General features: G+C 45.1%; 1 protein-coding gene across 1 annotated transcript in view; it reads left to right on the top strand.

Annotated features, from left to right (window-relative positions):
* Positions 1-16,562, top strand: part of UNC13C (unc-13 homolog C) — a 627,474-nt gene that overhangs the window by 231,876 nt on the left and 379,036 nt on the right. Inside the window, exon 12 of the mRNA XM_056572349.1 lies at positions 9,044-9,213. Coding sequence (XP_056428324.1) covers positions 9,044-9,213 — 170 coding nt within the window. The remainder of the gene's footprint in view (positions 1-9,043; positions 9,214-16,562) is intronic.

Here is a 16,562-nt window from a genome sequence, read left to right on the forward strand (position 1 = left end):
AGTTTTCTACCTTGATATTGCTCTGTATTTTCTGCTCAGAAGGATGTGACATCATCTGAAGCCATACAGAGGAGAACTTCCTCCCTCACTCTGCTACACACAACCTAGAGCAGTTCAGTGTGTGAGATGAGCTCTGATTGGATAAGGCTGCACATACATCCCTCAGCATTTCCTGTTTTTGGACTTCTGCCAGGCCTGCAGGAGTCCAAAGTCTGTACAAGAGATGGGAGGAAATGTGCTCTGGACAAGTAAGGAGACACCTAGAGGCAGCTTTTTAAAACACAAATAAAACATAGAAAACTTCATTTTTTTTAAACAAAGTACATTAGAAAGATTTTTTATTTACCATAAGTAGCGCAAAATCAAAAATGAGTTTTAATGACAGTGACCCTTTAACCCCTTAAGGACTCAGCCCATTTTGGCCTTAAGGACTCAGACAATTAAATTTTTACGTTTTCATTTTTTCCTCCTCGCCTTCTAAAAATCATAACTCTTTTATATTTTCATCCACAGACTAGTATGAGGGCTTGTTTTTTGCGTGACCAGTTGTCCTTTGTAATGACATCACTCATTATATCATAAAATGTATGGCGCAACCAAAAAACACTATTTTTGTGGGGAAATTAAAACGAAAAACGCAATCTTGCTAATTTTGGAAGGTTTTGTTTTCACGCCGTACAATTTATGGTAAAAATGACATGTGTTCTTTATTCTGAGGGTCAATACGATTAAAATGATACCCATTATTATATACTTTTATATTATTGTTGCGCTTAAAAAAAATCACAAACTTTTTAACCAAATTAGTACGTTTAGAATCCTTTTATTTTGATGACCTCTAACTTTTTTATTTTTCCGTATAAGTGGCGGTATGGGGGCTAATTTTTTGTGCCATGATCTGTGCTTTTTTTTTGATACCACATTTGCATATAAAAAACTTTTAATACATTTTTTATAATTTTTTTTTTAATAAAATGTATTAAAAAAGTAGGAATTTTGGACTTTTTTTTTTTCGTTCACGCCGTTCACCGTACGGGATCATTAACATTTTATTTTAATAGTTCAGACATTTACGCACGCGGCGATACCAAATATGTCTATAAAAAATGTTTTTTACGCTTTTTGGGGGTAAAATAGGAAAAAACGGACGTTTTACTTTTTTATTGGGGGAGGGGATTTTAGATTTTTTTACATTTGTTTTTACACTTGAATAGTCCCCATAGGGGACTATTCATAGAAATACCATGATTGCTAATACTGATCTGTTCTATGTATAGGACATAGAACAGATCAGTATTATCGGTCATCTCCTGCTCTGGTCTGCTCGATCACAGACCAGAGCAGGAGACGCCGGGAGCCGCACGGAGGAAGGAGAGGGGACCTCCGTGCGGCATTATGAATGATCGGATCCCCGCAGCAGCGCTGCGGGCGATCCGATCGTTCATTTAAATCGCGAACTGCCGCAGATGCCGGGATCTGTATTGATCCCGGCACCTGAGGGGTTAATGGCGGACGCCCGCGAGATCGCGGGCGTCGGCCATTGCCGGCGGGTCTCTGGCTGCGATCAGCAGCCGGGATCAGCCGCGCATGACACGGGCATCGCTCCGATGCCCGCGGTTATGCTTAGGACGTAAATGTACGTCCTGGTGCGTTAAGTACCACCTCACCAGGACGTACATTTACGTCCTGCGTCCTTAAGGGGTTAAGGTTCCATGGACCTCTTCAATGAGTCATGATTTTCAGTTCTTTTCATAAATTTTTGATAGGATTAAAGTCAGGTGATTGGCTTGGCCATTCTAGCAGCTTTATCTTTTAGAAAATAAATTTTTCCTTCATTGACAGGTTCATAAGAAATTCATTTTTCATGTTTTCTTTGAAACCATTTGGGAGTTCCCTTGGCTGTGCTTGGGGTCATTGTCTTGCTTGATGTCCACCCTTGTTTCATCTTCCTGGTAGATGGCAGCAGATTTTTGTCATGAATGTCCTGGTAAATTTGCCCATTCATCCTTCCTTCAATTATGTAAAGTTTGTCAGTACCATTTGCTGAAAAGCAGCCCCACACATACCACCACCTCTAAACTTCACTGTTGATATGGTGTTTTCAGGGTTGACTTTTGCTCTCATCTGACAACACTTTATTCTCCCAATATTTAATTGGCTTTTCTAAATGTTGTGCAGTAAACTTTAACCCCTTAACGACGAAGGAAGTATATTTACGTCCTCCGCCGGCTCCCGCGATATGCCACGGGATCACGCAGTGACCCCGCGTCATATCGGGTCAGTCCCGGTGGCTATAAACGTCCGGGACCCGCGGCTAATACAGGAAATCACCGATCGCGGTGATGCCCTGTATTAACCCTTCAGAAGCGGCGATCAAAGCTGACCGCCCCATCTGAAGTGAAAGTGAAAGTATCCCAGCTGTTCAGGACAGCTGCTGTGAAATCGCCCTTACCTGCCTCCTCGGTGTCCATAGTTACATAGTTACATAGTTACATAGTTAGTATGGTTGAAAAAAGACATACGTCCATCAAGTCCAACCAGGGTATTGAAGGGAAGGGTGTAAGGGGATAAGGGAAAGGGATGTAGTTTTATAATTCTGCATAAGCATTAATGTTTTTTTTGTTCCAGGAATGTATCTAACCCTGTTTTAAAGCTGTTAATTGTTCCTGCTGTGACCAGTTCCTGAGGTAGACCGTTCCATAAATTCACAGTCCGCACGGTAAAGAAGGCGTGTTGCCCCTTTAGACTAAATTTTTTCTTCTCCAGACGGAGGGAGTGCCCCCTCGTCCTTTGGGGGGGGGTTTAACCTGGAACAGTTTTTCTCCATATTTTTTGTATGGGCCATTTATATACTTATACACGTTTATCATATCCCCCCTTAAACGTCTCTTCTCAAGACTAAACAATTGTAATTCCTTTAATCACTCCTCATAGCTAAGATGTTCCATGCCCCATATTAGTTTAGTCGCGCGTCTCTGCACCCTTTCCAACTCCGCAGTGTCCCTTTTATGAACAGGCAACCAAAACTGAACAGCATATTCCAGGTCCGATTGACAAATGACTGCTCCGTGCCTGAGATCCAGGCAGGAGCTGTCAGGTGCAATAACACTGATCACAGGCGTGTTAATACACGCCAGTGATCTGTGTATAAGATGAGTGTGTGCAGTGTTATAGGTCCCTATGGAAGCTATAACACTGCAAAAAAAAAAAAAAGTAAAAAAAAAAGTGTTAATAAAGGTCATTTAACCCCTTCCCTAATAAAAGTTTGAATCACCCCCCTTTTCCCATAAAAAAAAAATAAAGCAGTGTAAATAAAAATAAAAATAAACATATGTGGTATGTCTGAACTATAAAAATATATTGTTAATTAAACCGCACAGTCAATGGCGTACACGTAAAAAAAATTCCAAAGTCCAAAAAAGAGTATTTTTGGTCACTTTTTATACCATTAAAAAATGAATAAAAAGTGATCAAAAAGTCATATCAAAACAAAAATGGTACTGATAAAAACTTCCGATCACGGCACAAAAAATTTGCCCTCATGCCGCCCTGTACATGGAAAAATAAAAAAGTTATAGGGGTCAGAAAAGGACATTTTTAAAACGTATAGATTTTCCTGCATGTAGTTATGATTTTTTCCAGAAGTACAACAAAATTAAACCTGTATAAGTAGGGTATCATTTTAACCGTATGGACCTACAAAATAATGATAAGGTGTCATTTTTACCAAAATATACACTGTGTAGAAACGGAAGCCGCCAAAAGTTACAAAATGGCGCTTTTTCTTCGATTTTGTTGCACAATGATTTTTTTTCCCATTTTGCCGTGAATTTTTGGGTAAAATGACTAATGTCACTGCAGAATTGGTAGTAGAATTAGGAAGTAGAATTGGTGACGCAAAAAATAAGCCATAAAATGGATTTTTAGGTGGAAAATTTCAAGGGTTATGAATTGTAAAAGGTAAGGAGGAAAAAACAAAAGTGCAAAAACTGAAAAACCATGTGTCCTTATGGGGTTAAACAAGCTTTTTGTTCAGCAATGGAGTCTTGTGTGGTGAGCATGCATACAGGCCATGGCTGCAGAGTGCATTACTTATTGTTTTCTTTGAGACAACAATACCTGGTCTAATTCCATGTCTTTTTGAAGCTCTCCACACATGGTCATTGGCTCTCTGACAACTCTTCTGATTATCCTTTTCACTTCTCTGTCAGAAATCTTGTGAGAAGCAACTGGTCAAGGCAAATTTATGGTGAAATTATTGTCTTTCCACTTTTGTATTATGGCCCCAACAGTACTCATTGAAACATTAGGAAGCTTAGAGATGGGCCTGAAACCAACGATATCATTATGTTTTGCAACAATGAGCTTACAAAGGTCTTGAGACACATCTTTGCTTTTACCCATCATGAGATGTGTCTTGTGTGACACCAGTTGAAACTGAACCACCTAATATTAATTTGCACTGCCAAGGGGCTGGCTTGCTTTTTAATAACTGGTAAATTTTGCTCTTCCCTTTCTTCATGTGTTCAATAAATTTTTCCCTGTGTAGTTTCACATTATTACGCATACCGTATTTTCCGGTGTATAAGACGACTTTTTAATCCCATCAAATTTTCTCAAAAGTCGGGTGTCATCTTATACGCTGGGTGTCGTCTTATACGCCGGTTGTCGTCTTATACGCCGGGTGCTGCAGTTGGCCAGTATGCCCGGGGTATGGATTTCCATACCCTGGGCATCCCAGCCGAGATTAACTTCCCCCGTCACATACGGGACATCCCTGTGTCCCAAAAGATCTTTTCGGGACACAAGGATGTCACGGTTACCTTTCTGTGGCCCCCTCAACTTTAAAAACGCAGGGGCCGCCAGGAGGTAGCACATGCAGGGACATCACTGATGTCCCATGCGTGCACCCATAGCAACAGCAGAGCGGAGCAGCAAGGACGCATGGGCATGGTAAGTTACCAGCTCGTCATCTTCGGTGCAACGACCACCGCTCCTCCGGTCCCGGGACCATAGCAGTAGATTGTGACCCGGACCGGAGGAGCGGTGGTCGGAGCACTGAAGTGGGGCAGTATACAGACATACAGCCTCCAGCCATACACTGTATATGGCTGAAGGCTGCTTGTCTGTGGGCTCCACTGCCTACCTAATGTGGGGGAACTACAACCTAATGTGGGGTAAACTATATTGCCTACCTAATGTGGTTGAACTACAACCTAATGTAGGGGAAACTATACTGCCAACCTAATGTGGGGGAACTGCAACCTAATGTGGGGGAAACTATTCTGCCAACCTAATGTTGGGGAACTACAACCTAATGTGGGGGGAACTATACTGCCAACCTAATATGGGGAACTACAACCTAATGTGGGGGAACTATACTGCCAATCTAATGTGGGTGAACTATGCTGCCAACCTAATGTGGGGGAACTATGCTGACAACCTATTGTGGGGGAACTATGCTGACAACCTAATGTGGGGGAAAGTATGCTGACAACCTAATGTCTGGGAACTATGCTGACAACCCTAATGTGGGGGAACTATGCTGACAACCTAATATGGGGGAACTATACTGACAACCTATTGCGGGGGAACTATGCTGACAACCTAATGTGGGGGAACTATGCTGACAACCTAATGTGGGGGGAACTATGCTGACAACCTAATGTGTAGGAACTATGCTGACAACCTAATGTGGGGGAACAATACTGCCAACCTAATGTGAGGGAACTATGCTGACTACCTAATGTGGGGGAAATATGCTGACAACCTAATGTGGGGGGAACTATGCTGCCTACCTAGTGTGGGGGAACTATGCTGACAACCAAGTGTGGGGGAACAATGGTAAGGTACCTTATCGCGGTAGAGGGGTAGTCTTATACAGTGAGTATATTCCAAACTCAATATTTTAACTATAAAAGTTGGGGGTCGTCTTATACGCCCAGTCGTATTATATGCTGGAAAATACAGTAACTTATTTTCTAAGATTGGTTAGTTTCTTTGTATGTATGGATTACCTGAGTTGTTACCAACATCTAGTGAAGATTTGATGGCAATAGCACCATTGAAAATATATTTAGTGAGAAAAATTGTGATGTGTTCAGTACCTATTTCACCTGTTGTATGTACTAAAAAGATATCTCAAATTTAAGCTAAAGACATAAGTTAAGGGAGTATTGAAAATTTTTAAAAGGCATACACAGAAAATGTTGTATAATAGTAATATGGCTTCACATGTTCATAAAAGGCTACAAGGTGTAACATAACTTAGGTAGCAGTGTTATACAGTATAACCCTCACATTTTTGTAAAAAAAATGTATACCTTTTCATGTGACAGCACTGAAAAAATGACACTCTGCTACAATGTAAAGTGAGTGCACAGCCTGTATAACAGTGTTTAATGTTGTGCCCCCTCAAAATAACTAACACACAACCATTAAAGGGGTACACTGCTGCAAACATCTTATCTCCTATCCAAAGGATAGGGAATATGATGTTAGATCGTGGGGGTCCAGCCGCTGAGGACCCTCGCGATTTCTGCTGCAGCACCCAGTCAATCGGGACATGGAGCGAACTCTGCTCCGTGCCCGATGACTGGCGATGCTGGGTCCCCCCCTTTCCATTCACCTCTATGGGAGGAGGCATGACGGCTATGTACTAGCTGTCATGCCCCCTCCCATAGGCATGAATGGAGGGGGCTAGGCATGATGTCACAAATGTGGAATCTGTGAGCTTCCATGTTCCGGACACTTCCGCTGCCAGCCCGGAGATCGTGGGGGTCCCCAGTGGTGGGACCCCCGCAATCTAACATCTTATCCCCTATCCTTTGGATAGGGCATAGGATGTTTACATCAGAGTACCCCTTTATTGTCTAAACTTTGGCAACAAAAGTGAGTACAACCCCAAGTGGAAATGTCCAAATTGGGCCCAATAGTTTATGCGGTCATCATTATTTTTAAGCACTGCCTGAAGTCTTTTGGACATGAAGTTCACCAGAGCCTCTAAGGTTGTCACTTGAGTCCTCTTCCACTCGTCCATTATGAAATCGCGGAGCTGGTGGATCTTAGAGACCTTGCACTGTACAATCTTCCATTTGAGGATACCCCACAGATGCTCAATAGGGTTTAGGTCTGGAGAAAAGCTAAGCCAGTCCATCAACTTTACCTTCAGCTTCTTTAGCAAGGTAGTGGTCATCTTGTAGGTGTGTTTGGGGTTGTTATCATATTTTAATACTGCCCTGTGGCCCAGTCTCTAAAGGATATGTATGTCACAGTACATGTTGGCATTCATGTTTCCCTTAATGAACTGTAGCTCCCCAGTAACAGGGACCATGCTACTGCCGGAGATTTGGAGACTAGACCATCCACATGTGAGCCTTAGGGAGATTTTCGAGTTTTGAAAACCTATTGACCAGACCCATCATATCCATTTCTAAAACAGGCAGCCCATGCAAAGCTGAATTTCCCCTATGGTGGGGGCACAAGAAAATTAACCACTTGTTGCTAGATTCCTCCGCAATTTGCAGCTAATTACTGGGGACAAATGAAGATAAACTTATTTTAAGGCAAACCTTCTTCTATTATGTAAAAAACAGACATAAGCCATTAAAAAAGCAAGAATTCCAAAAGTCTTTGCTTAAAATTTTTAATCATTTTAGTTGTATTACAGCTTGTTTTTTGTGGAATGAGTTGCATCTTTAATTGCATAGTTCTAGTTTAGTACTTTTGCACAATAGAAACCTTGATTGTCATAGTAAACCATGTACACCCAGAAATCCCATTGCATGTATGCCTTAGGCTTGCGGAAGGAGCCTTTCCCCTTTGTCATACCATAAGTGCTGCAGTTGCATAAGAGCCATTATGTTTCGCTAACAGTTAAAGGGGTACTCCACTGGAAAACATTTTCTTTTAAATCCACTAGTGCCAGAAAGTTAAACAGATTTGCAAATTACTTCTATTAAAAAATTCCAATCCTTCCAGTACTTATCAGCTGCAGTATAATGCACAGGAAGTTCTTTTCTTTTTGAATTTCCTTTCTGCCTGACCACAAGTGCTCTCTGCTGACACCGTTGTCCACGTCAGGAACTGTCCACAGCAAAAGAGGTTTTCTATGGGGATTTGCTCCTGTCTGGACAGTTCCTGACATGGACAGGGGTGTCAGCAGTGAGCACTTGTGGTCAGGCAGAAAGGAAATTCAAAAAGAAAAAAAACTTCCTGTGTATTATACAGCACCTGATAAGTACTGGAGGGATTGGGATTTTTTAATAGAAGTAATTTACAAATCTGTTTAACTTTCTGTCACCAGTTGATTTAAAAGAACATATTTTCCAGTGGAGTACCCCTTTAAACTCCAGCCCTGCAGGGCAGCAGAGTGTGTCACAGCACCCCCTTCCACTTACTAAAGAGATGCCCCCTTTGTGACTGCACAGGTCTCACACTCCAAAGCCGGCCCTGTGTTAACCCTAACTCACATTGCTTTTCATATTTTGATGTAATGTACATGTACTGTATGTCCAAATGCAGTTACTGTACATCTTCTTGCTTTCAAGGATATATCTTTTAGTACATGCTAAGAATAGTAATATCACACTTATATATTGACATTAACCACGGGATGTAAAACAGACCATTTACTGTATAAATTATCCATTACTTGCTGTTTGCAAGATCTTTTAGGGAATTCATTTTTCCTTCATTGACTTCTAACAGGTCCATAAGAAATTAATTTTTTACAACTGACAAATAAGCAGCATTCTGTCATATTCTGTCCATTAAAAAGAAATGAAAACCTGATAAAATATAGAATAAGAATTGCAAGTAAAATTTATCTTGTACTTATCAAAATAAATGACTTCTTCTATTAGTCTATGTGCAGATGATATGTTTGACCAGTAAACAGCACCTCTGGAGCTCCAAGATTATTTTGTAGAATGGTTGTTGGTTCTTTTATTTTATTTTTCCAGTTTAAACAGCTGAGACCAATAAATATATTTTCTGTTCTGTTTAAAGAATTATTAATATATATTTTGTTTTCCACTCACAGTGAATGTCACAATTCCACAGACCGGATCAAAGTGAGGGTTTGGGATGAAGATGATGACATAAAGTCCAGAGTGAAACAGCACTTTAAGAAAGAATCGGATGACTTCCTTGGTCAAACCATTGTAGATGTGAGAACACTCAGTGGGGAAATGGATGTCTGGTACAATTTGGGTGAGTGCATTTTATTGGCTAAGACTGCAATAAATATCTAGTATTTCAAGAACCCTGTTGTATCAAAAAGTTTCAAATAGATGAAATATTATTTTGAGGTATAAAGTATGCATCAGGTTTGTAATCTGTTGGATTACTTGAGAATACATTTTTTTTTTCTATACGTCTTCAAAAAAGTTATCTCTATAATTTCATAATATATATTTCTTTTAGGGTTGGAATTGCATATTTTTCTTTTTACAAAAATCCACATGCGTAGCTATGAAGATAAACAATAACAATGCTGGCTGTCTGCAACTGCCTATAAAGGTTGCTTATGAGTTTAGTGCACATTTGGACCAAATATTAAAATAGTATGTAGCAAACAGAAAACCCCTCCTAGTCGTGGCTACAAGTAGCTACAATTGTATCATTGAAAGTGAATTTATCAGCTCAATTTGCTGCTCCAGACATTGTGGGATAGCTGGGCTTTCTTGGAGCTAATGGTGACTCTCATACTTATAAACTCCCCTTTACATTTCTCAGCCAAGTGTCATGGAGGTTGGGCAAAGTTGCTTAGATGCCATAACCTGGCACGCCTCTTCGGTCATCCTCACATCCCAGCTTCTCCATGATTGATGTACAGAGCCGCAAATAGAGCTGACAGATTCATTTTTTAATTTGTTTTATTATTTGAAACTCTGTAATGCTAAAAGTATATGTCTGGAAAAGCAACCTAATGTTGTCACTAGTTGTCTGTGTATAATTAGTGATGTCGCGAACATAAAATGTTCGGTTCGCGGGCCGCGAACAGGCATTGACTTCAATGTGCAGGCGAATTTTAAAACCCACAGGGACTCATAGGCAGCACATAAGATTCCCCCATATTAGGCAGCACATAGTGGGATTTGAACCCAAGGCCCCAGCGCTGCAAGGCAGCAGTGCTAACCTCTGAGCAGCAGCAGAGGCCTGAAAAATTTGGTATGTACACATGTATGAAAAATTGGGTATTGTCTCAGCCGCAGCTGTAGCAGCGGCCAGAAAAATTGCAGCACCATAACAAGTGCAGCAGCAGAGGCCAGAAAAATTAGGCATGTACACATGGATGAAAAATTGGGTATTGTCGCAGCCGCATCTGTAGCAGTGGGCAGAAAAATTGGAGAACCAGAAAAAGTGCAGCAGCAGAGGCCAGAAAAATTAGGCATGTACACCTGGCTGGAAAATTTGGTATTGTTGCAGCTGTAGCAGCGGCCAGAAAAATTGCAGCATCATAACAAGTGCAGCAGCAGAGGCCAGAAAAATTAGGCATGTACACATGGATGAAAAATTGGGTATTGTCGCAGCCGCAGCTGTAGCAGTGGCCAGAAAAATTGCAGCACCATAACAAGTGCAGCAGCAGAGGCCAGAAAAATTAGGCATGTACACATGGATGAAAATGTGGTATTGTCGCAGCCGCAGCTGTAGCAGCGGCCAGAAAAATTTCTATTTGTTTCGCCATGCAAAAAGTGCCCTAAAACATTGCGGCTTGAACCCTACTTGGTGGTGGATAAGTCACGCAAGTCATCCGGCATTCAGAGTTCAAATACAGCAGCGTGTGGACTATTTTTAGCCCAAGGCAGCTAATCTGATCAGGCCTTGTTCAGTCAAATGTATCACCCAGTGTCAGTCCCTTCGGGATCCATCCCTCATTCATCTTAAGAAAGGTGAGGTAATCCAGACCTTTTTGACGAAGGCGACTCCTCTTCTCAGTGACAATACCTCCTGCTGCACTGAACGTCCTTTCTGACGGGACACTTGAAGCGGGACAGGCCAGAAGTTCGAGCGCAAATTGGGATAGCTCAGGCCACAGGTCAAGCCGGCACACCCAGTAGTAAAGGGGTTCATCACTCCTCAAAGTGTCGATATCTGCGGTTAAGGTCAGGTAGTCTGCTACCTGTCGGTCAAGTCGTTCTCTGATGGTGGACCCCGAATGGCTGTGGCGAGCCGTTGGACTTAAAAAGCTCTGCATGTCCTCCATCAACAGCTTGTCTGTACAGCATCCTGTCCTTGCCGGCGTGTTCGTGGGAGGAGGAGGAGGATTACTTTCACCTCTTCCCCTGTTAGATCCCTGTTGTGCTGTGACATGACCCTTATACGCTGTGTACAGCATACTTCTTAATTTATTTTGGACCTGCTGAATCCTTTTCACCTTGCTGTAATGCGGTAACATGTCAGGCACTTTATGTTTATACCGGGGGTCTAGTAGCGTGGACACCCAGTACAGGTTGTTCTCCTTCATCCTTTTTGTACGAGGGTCCCTCAACAGGCACGACAGCATGAAAGACCCCATTTGCACAAGGACGGATGCCGAGCTACTCATGTCCCCTTCCTCATCCTCATTGACGTCAGGGAAGGTATAATCTTCTTCCCCCCCAGCCACGTACAACACCACGGGAACCAGATAGGTGACAAGGAGCACCCTGGGATGCCTGCTGTGGTTGATCTTCCTCCTCCTCTTGAAAGCCACATTCCTCCTCTGACGCCTCTTCCTCACAATCCTCTTCCAGCGTTGCCGCAGGTCCAGCAAGCGATGCTGATAAGGCTGTTTCTGGTGGTGATGGTGTCCACTACTCTTCCTCTTCACGCTCATGATCCATCACTCTTCGCAGGGCACGCTCCAGGAAGAAAACAAACGGTATGATGTCACTGATGGTGCCTTCGGTGCAACTGACCAGGTTTGTCACCTCAAAAAGACGCATGAGCCTACAGGCATTGTGCATGAGCCTCCAGTAACGTGGCAAAAAAATTCCCAGCTCCGCAGATGATGTCCTAGCACAACGGTCATACAAATATTCATTGACGGCTTTTTCTTGTTGGAACAGGCGGTCGAACATTAGGAGTGTTGAATTGTGTTGAAGTGTTGAATGTGTCGGCCTTTCGCAAATCAAGCGCCTCACTGGCATATTGTTTCGCCGCTGGATATCTGACAAGTGTGCCATGGCCGTGTAGGAACGCCAGAAATGGCCACACACCTTCCTGGACTGCTTCAGGACATCCTGTAAGCCTGGGTACTTGAGCACAAAGCGTTGTACAATCAGATTACACACATGTGCCATGCACGGTACATGTGCCAACCTCAATGCCGCCAACAAATTTGTTCCGTTGTCACAAACCACCTTGCCGATCTCCAGTTAGTGCGGAGTCAGCCACTGGTCCACCTGTGCGTTCAGGGCCGACAGGAGCGCTGGTGCGGTGTGACTCTCCGCTTTGAGGCAAGTCAACCCCAAGATGGCGTGACACTGCTGTATCCGGGATGTGGAATAGCACCTGGGGAGCTGGGGGGTGCCGGTGATGTGGAGAAAGACGCAGCAGTGGAAGAGGACTCGGCCGAGGATGTTATGAAATAGGATGGAGTGGGAGGAGTAGAAGAGATGGCAGCAGGCCTGCCTGCAAGTCATGGCGGTGTCACCAACTCCTCTGCAGAGCCACGCATTCCGTGCTTGGCAGCCGTCACCAGGTTTACCCAATGCGCAGTGTAGGTGATATACCTGCCCTGACCATGCTTTGCAGACCAGGTATCAGTGGTCAGATGGACCCTTGCCCCTACACTGTGTGCCAGACATGCCATAATTTCCTTTTGCACAATGGAGTAAAGGTTAGGGATTGCCTTTTGTGCAAAAAAATTTCGTCCGGGTCCCTTCCACTGCGGTGTCCCAATGGCTACAAATTTTTTAAAGGCCTCAGACTCCACCAGCTTGTATGGTAAAAGCTGGCGGGCTAGCAGTTCCGACAAGCCAGCTGTCAGACGCCAGGCTAGGGGGTGACTTTGAGACATTGGCTTCTTGTGCTCAAACATCTCCTTGACAGACACCTGACTGTGGGCAGATGAGCAGGAACTGCTCAAGGCGAGAGACGGAGAGGCGGATGGTTGAGAGGGGGCAAGGAGGGCAGCAGTGGTTGACCTGGCTGAAGATGCTGGACCAGGAAGAGCATGGCGGCTTTGACTTTGTGTGCTGCTTGTACTGACGTGTTGATCCCATAGGCGTTTGTGATGGGACATCATGTGCCTTCGCAAAGCAGTTGTGCCTAGGTGGGTGTTGGACTTCCCACGACTCAGTTTCTTCTGGCACAGGTTGCAAATGGCCTCGCTGTTGTCAGAGGCAGACACACAAAAAAAATGCCACACTGCTGAGCTCTGCGATGACGGCATTCTGGTGGTGGCAACAGCATGCGTTGATTGGCGTCCCGTCTGGCTAACCCCGGGTGCCGATGCATGCCGTCTGACTGTGCCACTAGCTCCTTGCGACAACCTCCCCCTGCTTCCAACTCGTCTCCTCCTCCTCTCTGTCTCCCCATCTGAACTTTCCCCCTCTTTTTCTCTTCTAGCGGGCACCCACGTGGCATCCATGGACACATCGTCATCATCAACACCTTCACCGCTATCTGACACTTCAAGAAAGGAAGCAGCAGCGGGTACAACATCATCATCACACCGTACGTCCATGTGTGTAATGCTGCCTGACTGAGACATATCCCTGTTAACTACATCCTCTGGCAATAATGGTTGCGCATCACTCATGTCTTCAAACTAATGTGTAAATAACTCCTCTGACAGATCAAGTAAAGCTGCTGTGGTGCTAGTGTTGGTGGTGGCGGCAGGCGGGCAAGTGGTAGCATGAGAGGTGCCCGAAGCTAAGCTAGAGGAGGAGAAGGATGGTGTGTCAAGGTTCCGAGCGGAAGCTGTAGTAGATTGGGTGTCTTGTGATTGCCAGTCAGCTAAGTCCTCAGAACCTTGGGGGTTCAGGGTACGTGGCCTCTGAACACTGGCCATTCTAGGGCCAAAGGGAATCCCAGCACCACGATGGCCCCTGCGGGGTAGCCTTCCTCTGCCTGTAGTTTTTTTGGTAAAATTTGCACAAGTGTCACACCAAATGTGATTTGCACTAGGGTGATACAATTTGCCCTGCAGGCAAAAAAACTGGCAACTGTGACGTGAACTGACAGTGACAACTGGTTTTATTTAACAGCCAAAAAAGGTATTTTTTTTTTAAATTTGCACAACTGTCACACCTAATGTGGTTTGCACTAAGGTGACACAATTTGCCCTATAGGCAAAAAAACTGGCAACTGTGATGTGAACTGACAGTGACGACTGGTTTTATTTAACAGCCAAAAAAGTTTTTTTTTTTTTTTTTATTTGCACAACTGTCACATCTAATGTGATTTGCACTAGGGTGACACAATTTGCCCTGCAGTCAAAAAAAAACTGGCAACTGTGACGTGAACTGACAGCGACGACTGGTTTTATTTAACAGCCAAAAAAGTTTTTTTTTTTATTTGCACAACTATCACACCAAATGTGATTTGCACTAGTTTGACATTGAGCAAAAAAGCTTGCCAGCGGAGTTCCCCTTTTAAGCAGTGGTCACCAACCAGATTGCCTCCAGCTGTTGCAAAACACACAAACTGATATATTTCAGCCTTTTGAATACTGTAGTAGTTAGTTGCTTTAAAGAAAAAAAGCTTGCCAGCGGAGTTCTCCTTTTTGTTACGCCTAGCGCTCCGGGTCCCCGCTCCTCCCCGGAGCGCGTACGGCGTCTCTCTCTCCGCAGCGCCCCGGTCGGTCCCGCTGACCGGGAGCGCTGCACTGTCATGGCCGTCGGGGATGCGATTCGCACAGCGGGACGCGCCCGCTCGCGAATCGCATCCCAGGTCACTTACCCGTTCCCGTCCCCTGCTGTCATGTGCTGGCGCGCGCGGCTCCGCTCTCTAGGGCGCGCGCGCGCCAGCTCCCTGAGACTTAAAGGGCCAGTGCACCAATGATTGGTGCCTGGCCCAATTAGCTTGATTGGCTTCCATCTGCTCCCTGCCTTTATCTGACCTCCTCCCATGCACTTCCTTGCCGGATCTTGTTGCCTTGTGCCAGTGAAAGCGTTTTGTGTGTCCAAAGCCTGTGTACCAGTACTACTGCTATCCACCCTGACTACGAACCTTGCCGCCTGCCCCCGACCTTCTGCTACGTCCGACCTTGCTTCTGTCTACTCCCTTGTACCGCGCCTATCTTCAGCAGCCAGAGAGGTTGAGCCGTTGCTAGTGGATACGACCTGGTCACTACCGCCGCAGCAAGTCCATCCCGCTTTGCGGCGGGCTCTGGTGAAAACCAGTAGTGACTTAGAATCGGTCCACTAGCACGGTCCACGCCAATCCCTCTCTGGCACAGAGGATCCACCTCCTGCCAGCCGGCATCGTGACAGTAGATCCGGCCATGGATCCCGCTGAAGTTCCTCTGCCTGTTGTCGCCGACCTCCCCACACTGGTCGCCCAGCAAGCCCGACAGATTGCCCAACAAGATCACCAGCTGTCGTACTTGACCACCATGACTCAGCAACTCCAGTCGCAGCTACAGCAGATTCAGTCTCAGCTACAGCAGCAGCAACCATCTCCTCCGCCAGCTCCTGCACCTCTTCCGCAGCGAGTGGCCACTCCTAGCCTCCGCCTGTCCTTGCCGGACAAATTTAATGGGGACTCTAAGTTTTGCCGTGGCTTTCTTTCGCAATGTTCCCTGCATTTGGAGATGATGTCGGATCAGTTTCCTACTGAAAGGTCTAAGGTGGCTTTCGTAGTCAGCCTTCTGTCTGGAAAAGCCCTGTCATGGGCCACACCGCTCTGGGACCGCAATGACCCCGTCACTGCCTCTGTACACTCCTTCTTCTCGGAAATTCGAAGTGTCTTTGAGGAACCTGCCCGAGCCTCTTCTGCTGAGACTGCCCTGCTGAACCTGGTCCAGGGTAATTCTTCCGTTGGCGAGTACGCCATACAATTCCGTACTCTTGCTTCTGAACTTTCCTGGAATAATGAGGCCCTCTGCGCGACCTTTAAAAAAGGCCTATCCAGCAACATTAAAGATGTTCTGGCCGCACGAGATACTCCTACCAACCTGCATGAACTCATTCATCTAGCCACTCGCATTGACATGCGTTTTTCTGAGAGGCATCAAGAGCTCCGCCAGGAAAAAGACTTAGATCTCTGGACACCTCTCCCACAGTCTCCATTGCAATCTGCGCCTAGGCCTCCCGCCGAGGAGGCCATGCAAGTGGATCGGTCTCGCCTGACCCTGGAAGAGAGGAATCGCCGTAAGGAAGAGAATCTTTGTCTGTACTGTGCCAGTACCGAGCATTTCTTGGTGGATTGCCCCATCCGTCCTCCACGCCTGGGAAACGTACGCACGCACCCAGCTCACGTGGGTGTGGCGTCTCTTGGCTCTAAGTCTGCTTCTCCACGTCTCACGGTGCCTGTACGGATTTCTTCTTCAGCCAGCTCTTCCCTCTCAGCCGTGGCCTGCCTGGACTCTGGTGCCTCTGGGAATTTTATTCGGGAGTCCTTGGCGAATA

Source organism: Hyla sarda, chromosome 4, assembly GCF_029499605.1.
Source record: "Hyla sarda isolate aHylSar1 chromosome 4, aHylSar1.hap1, whole genome shotgun sequence".
NCBI lineage: Eukaryota > Metazoa > Chordata > Amphibia > Anura > Hylidae > Hyla > Hyla sarda.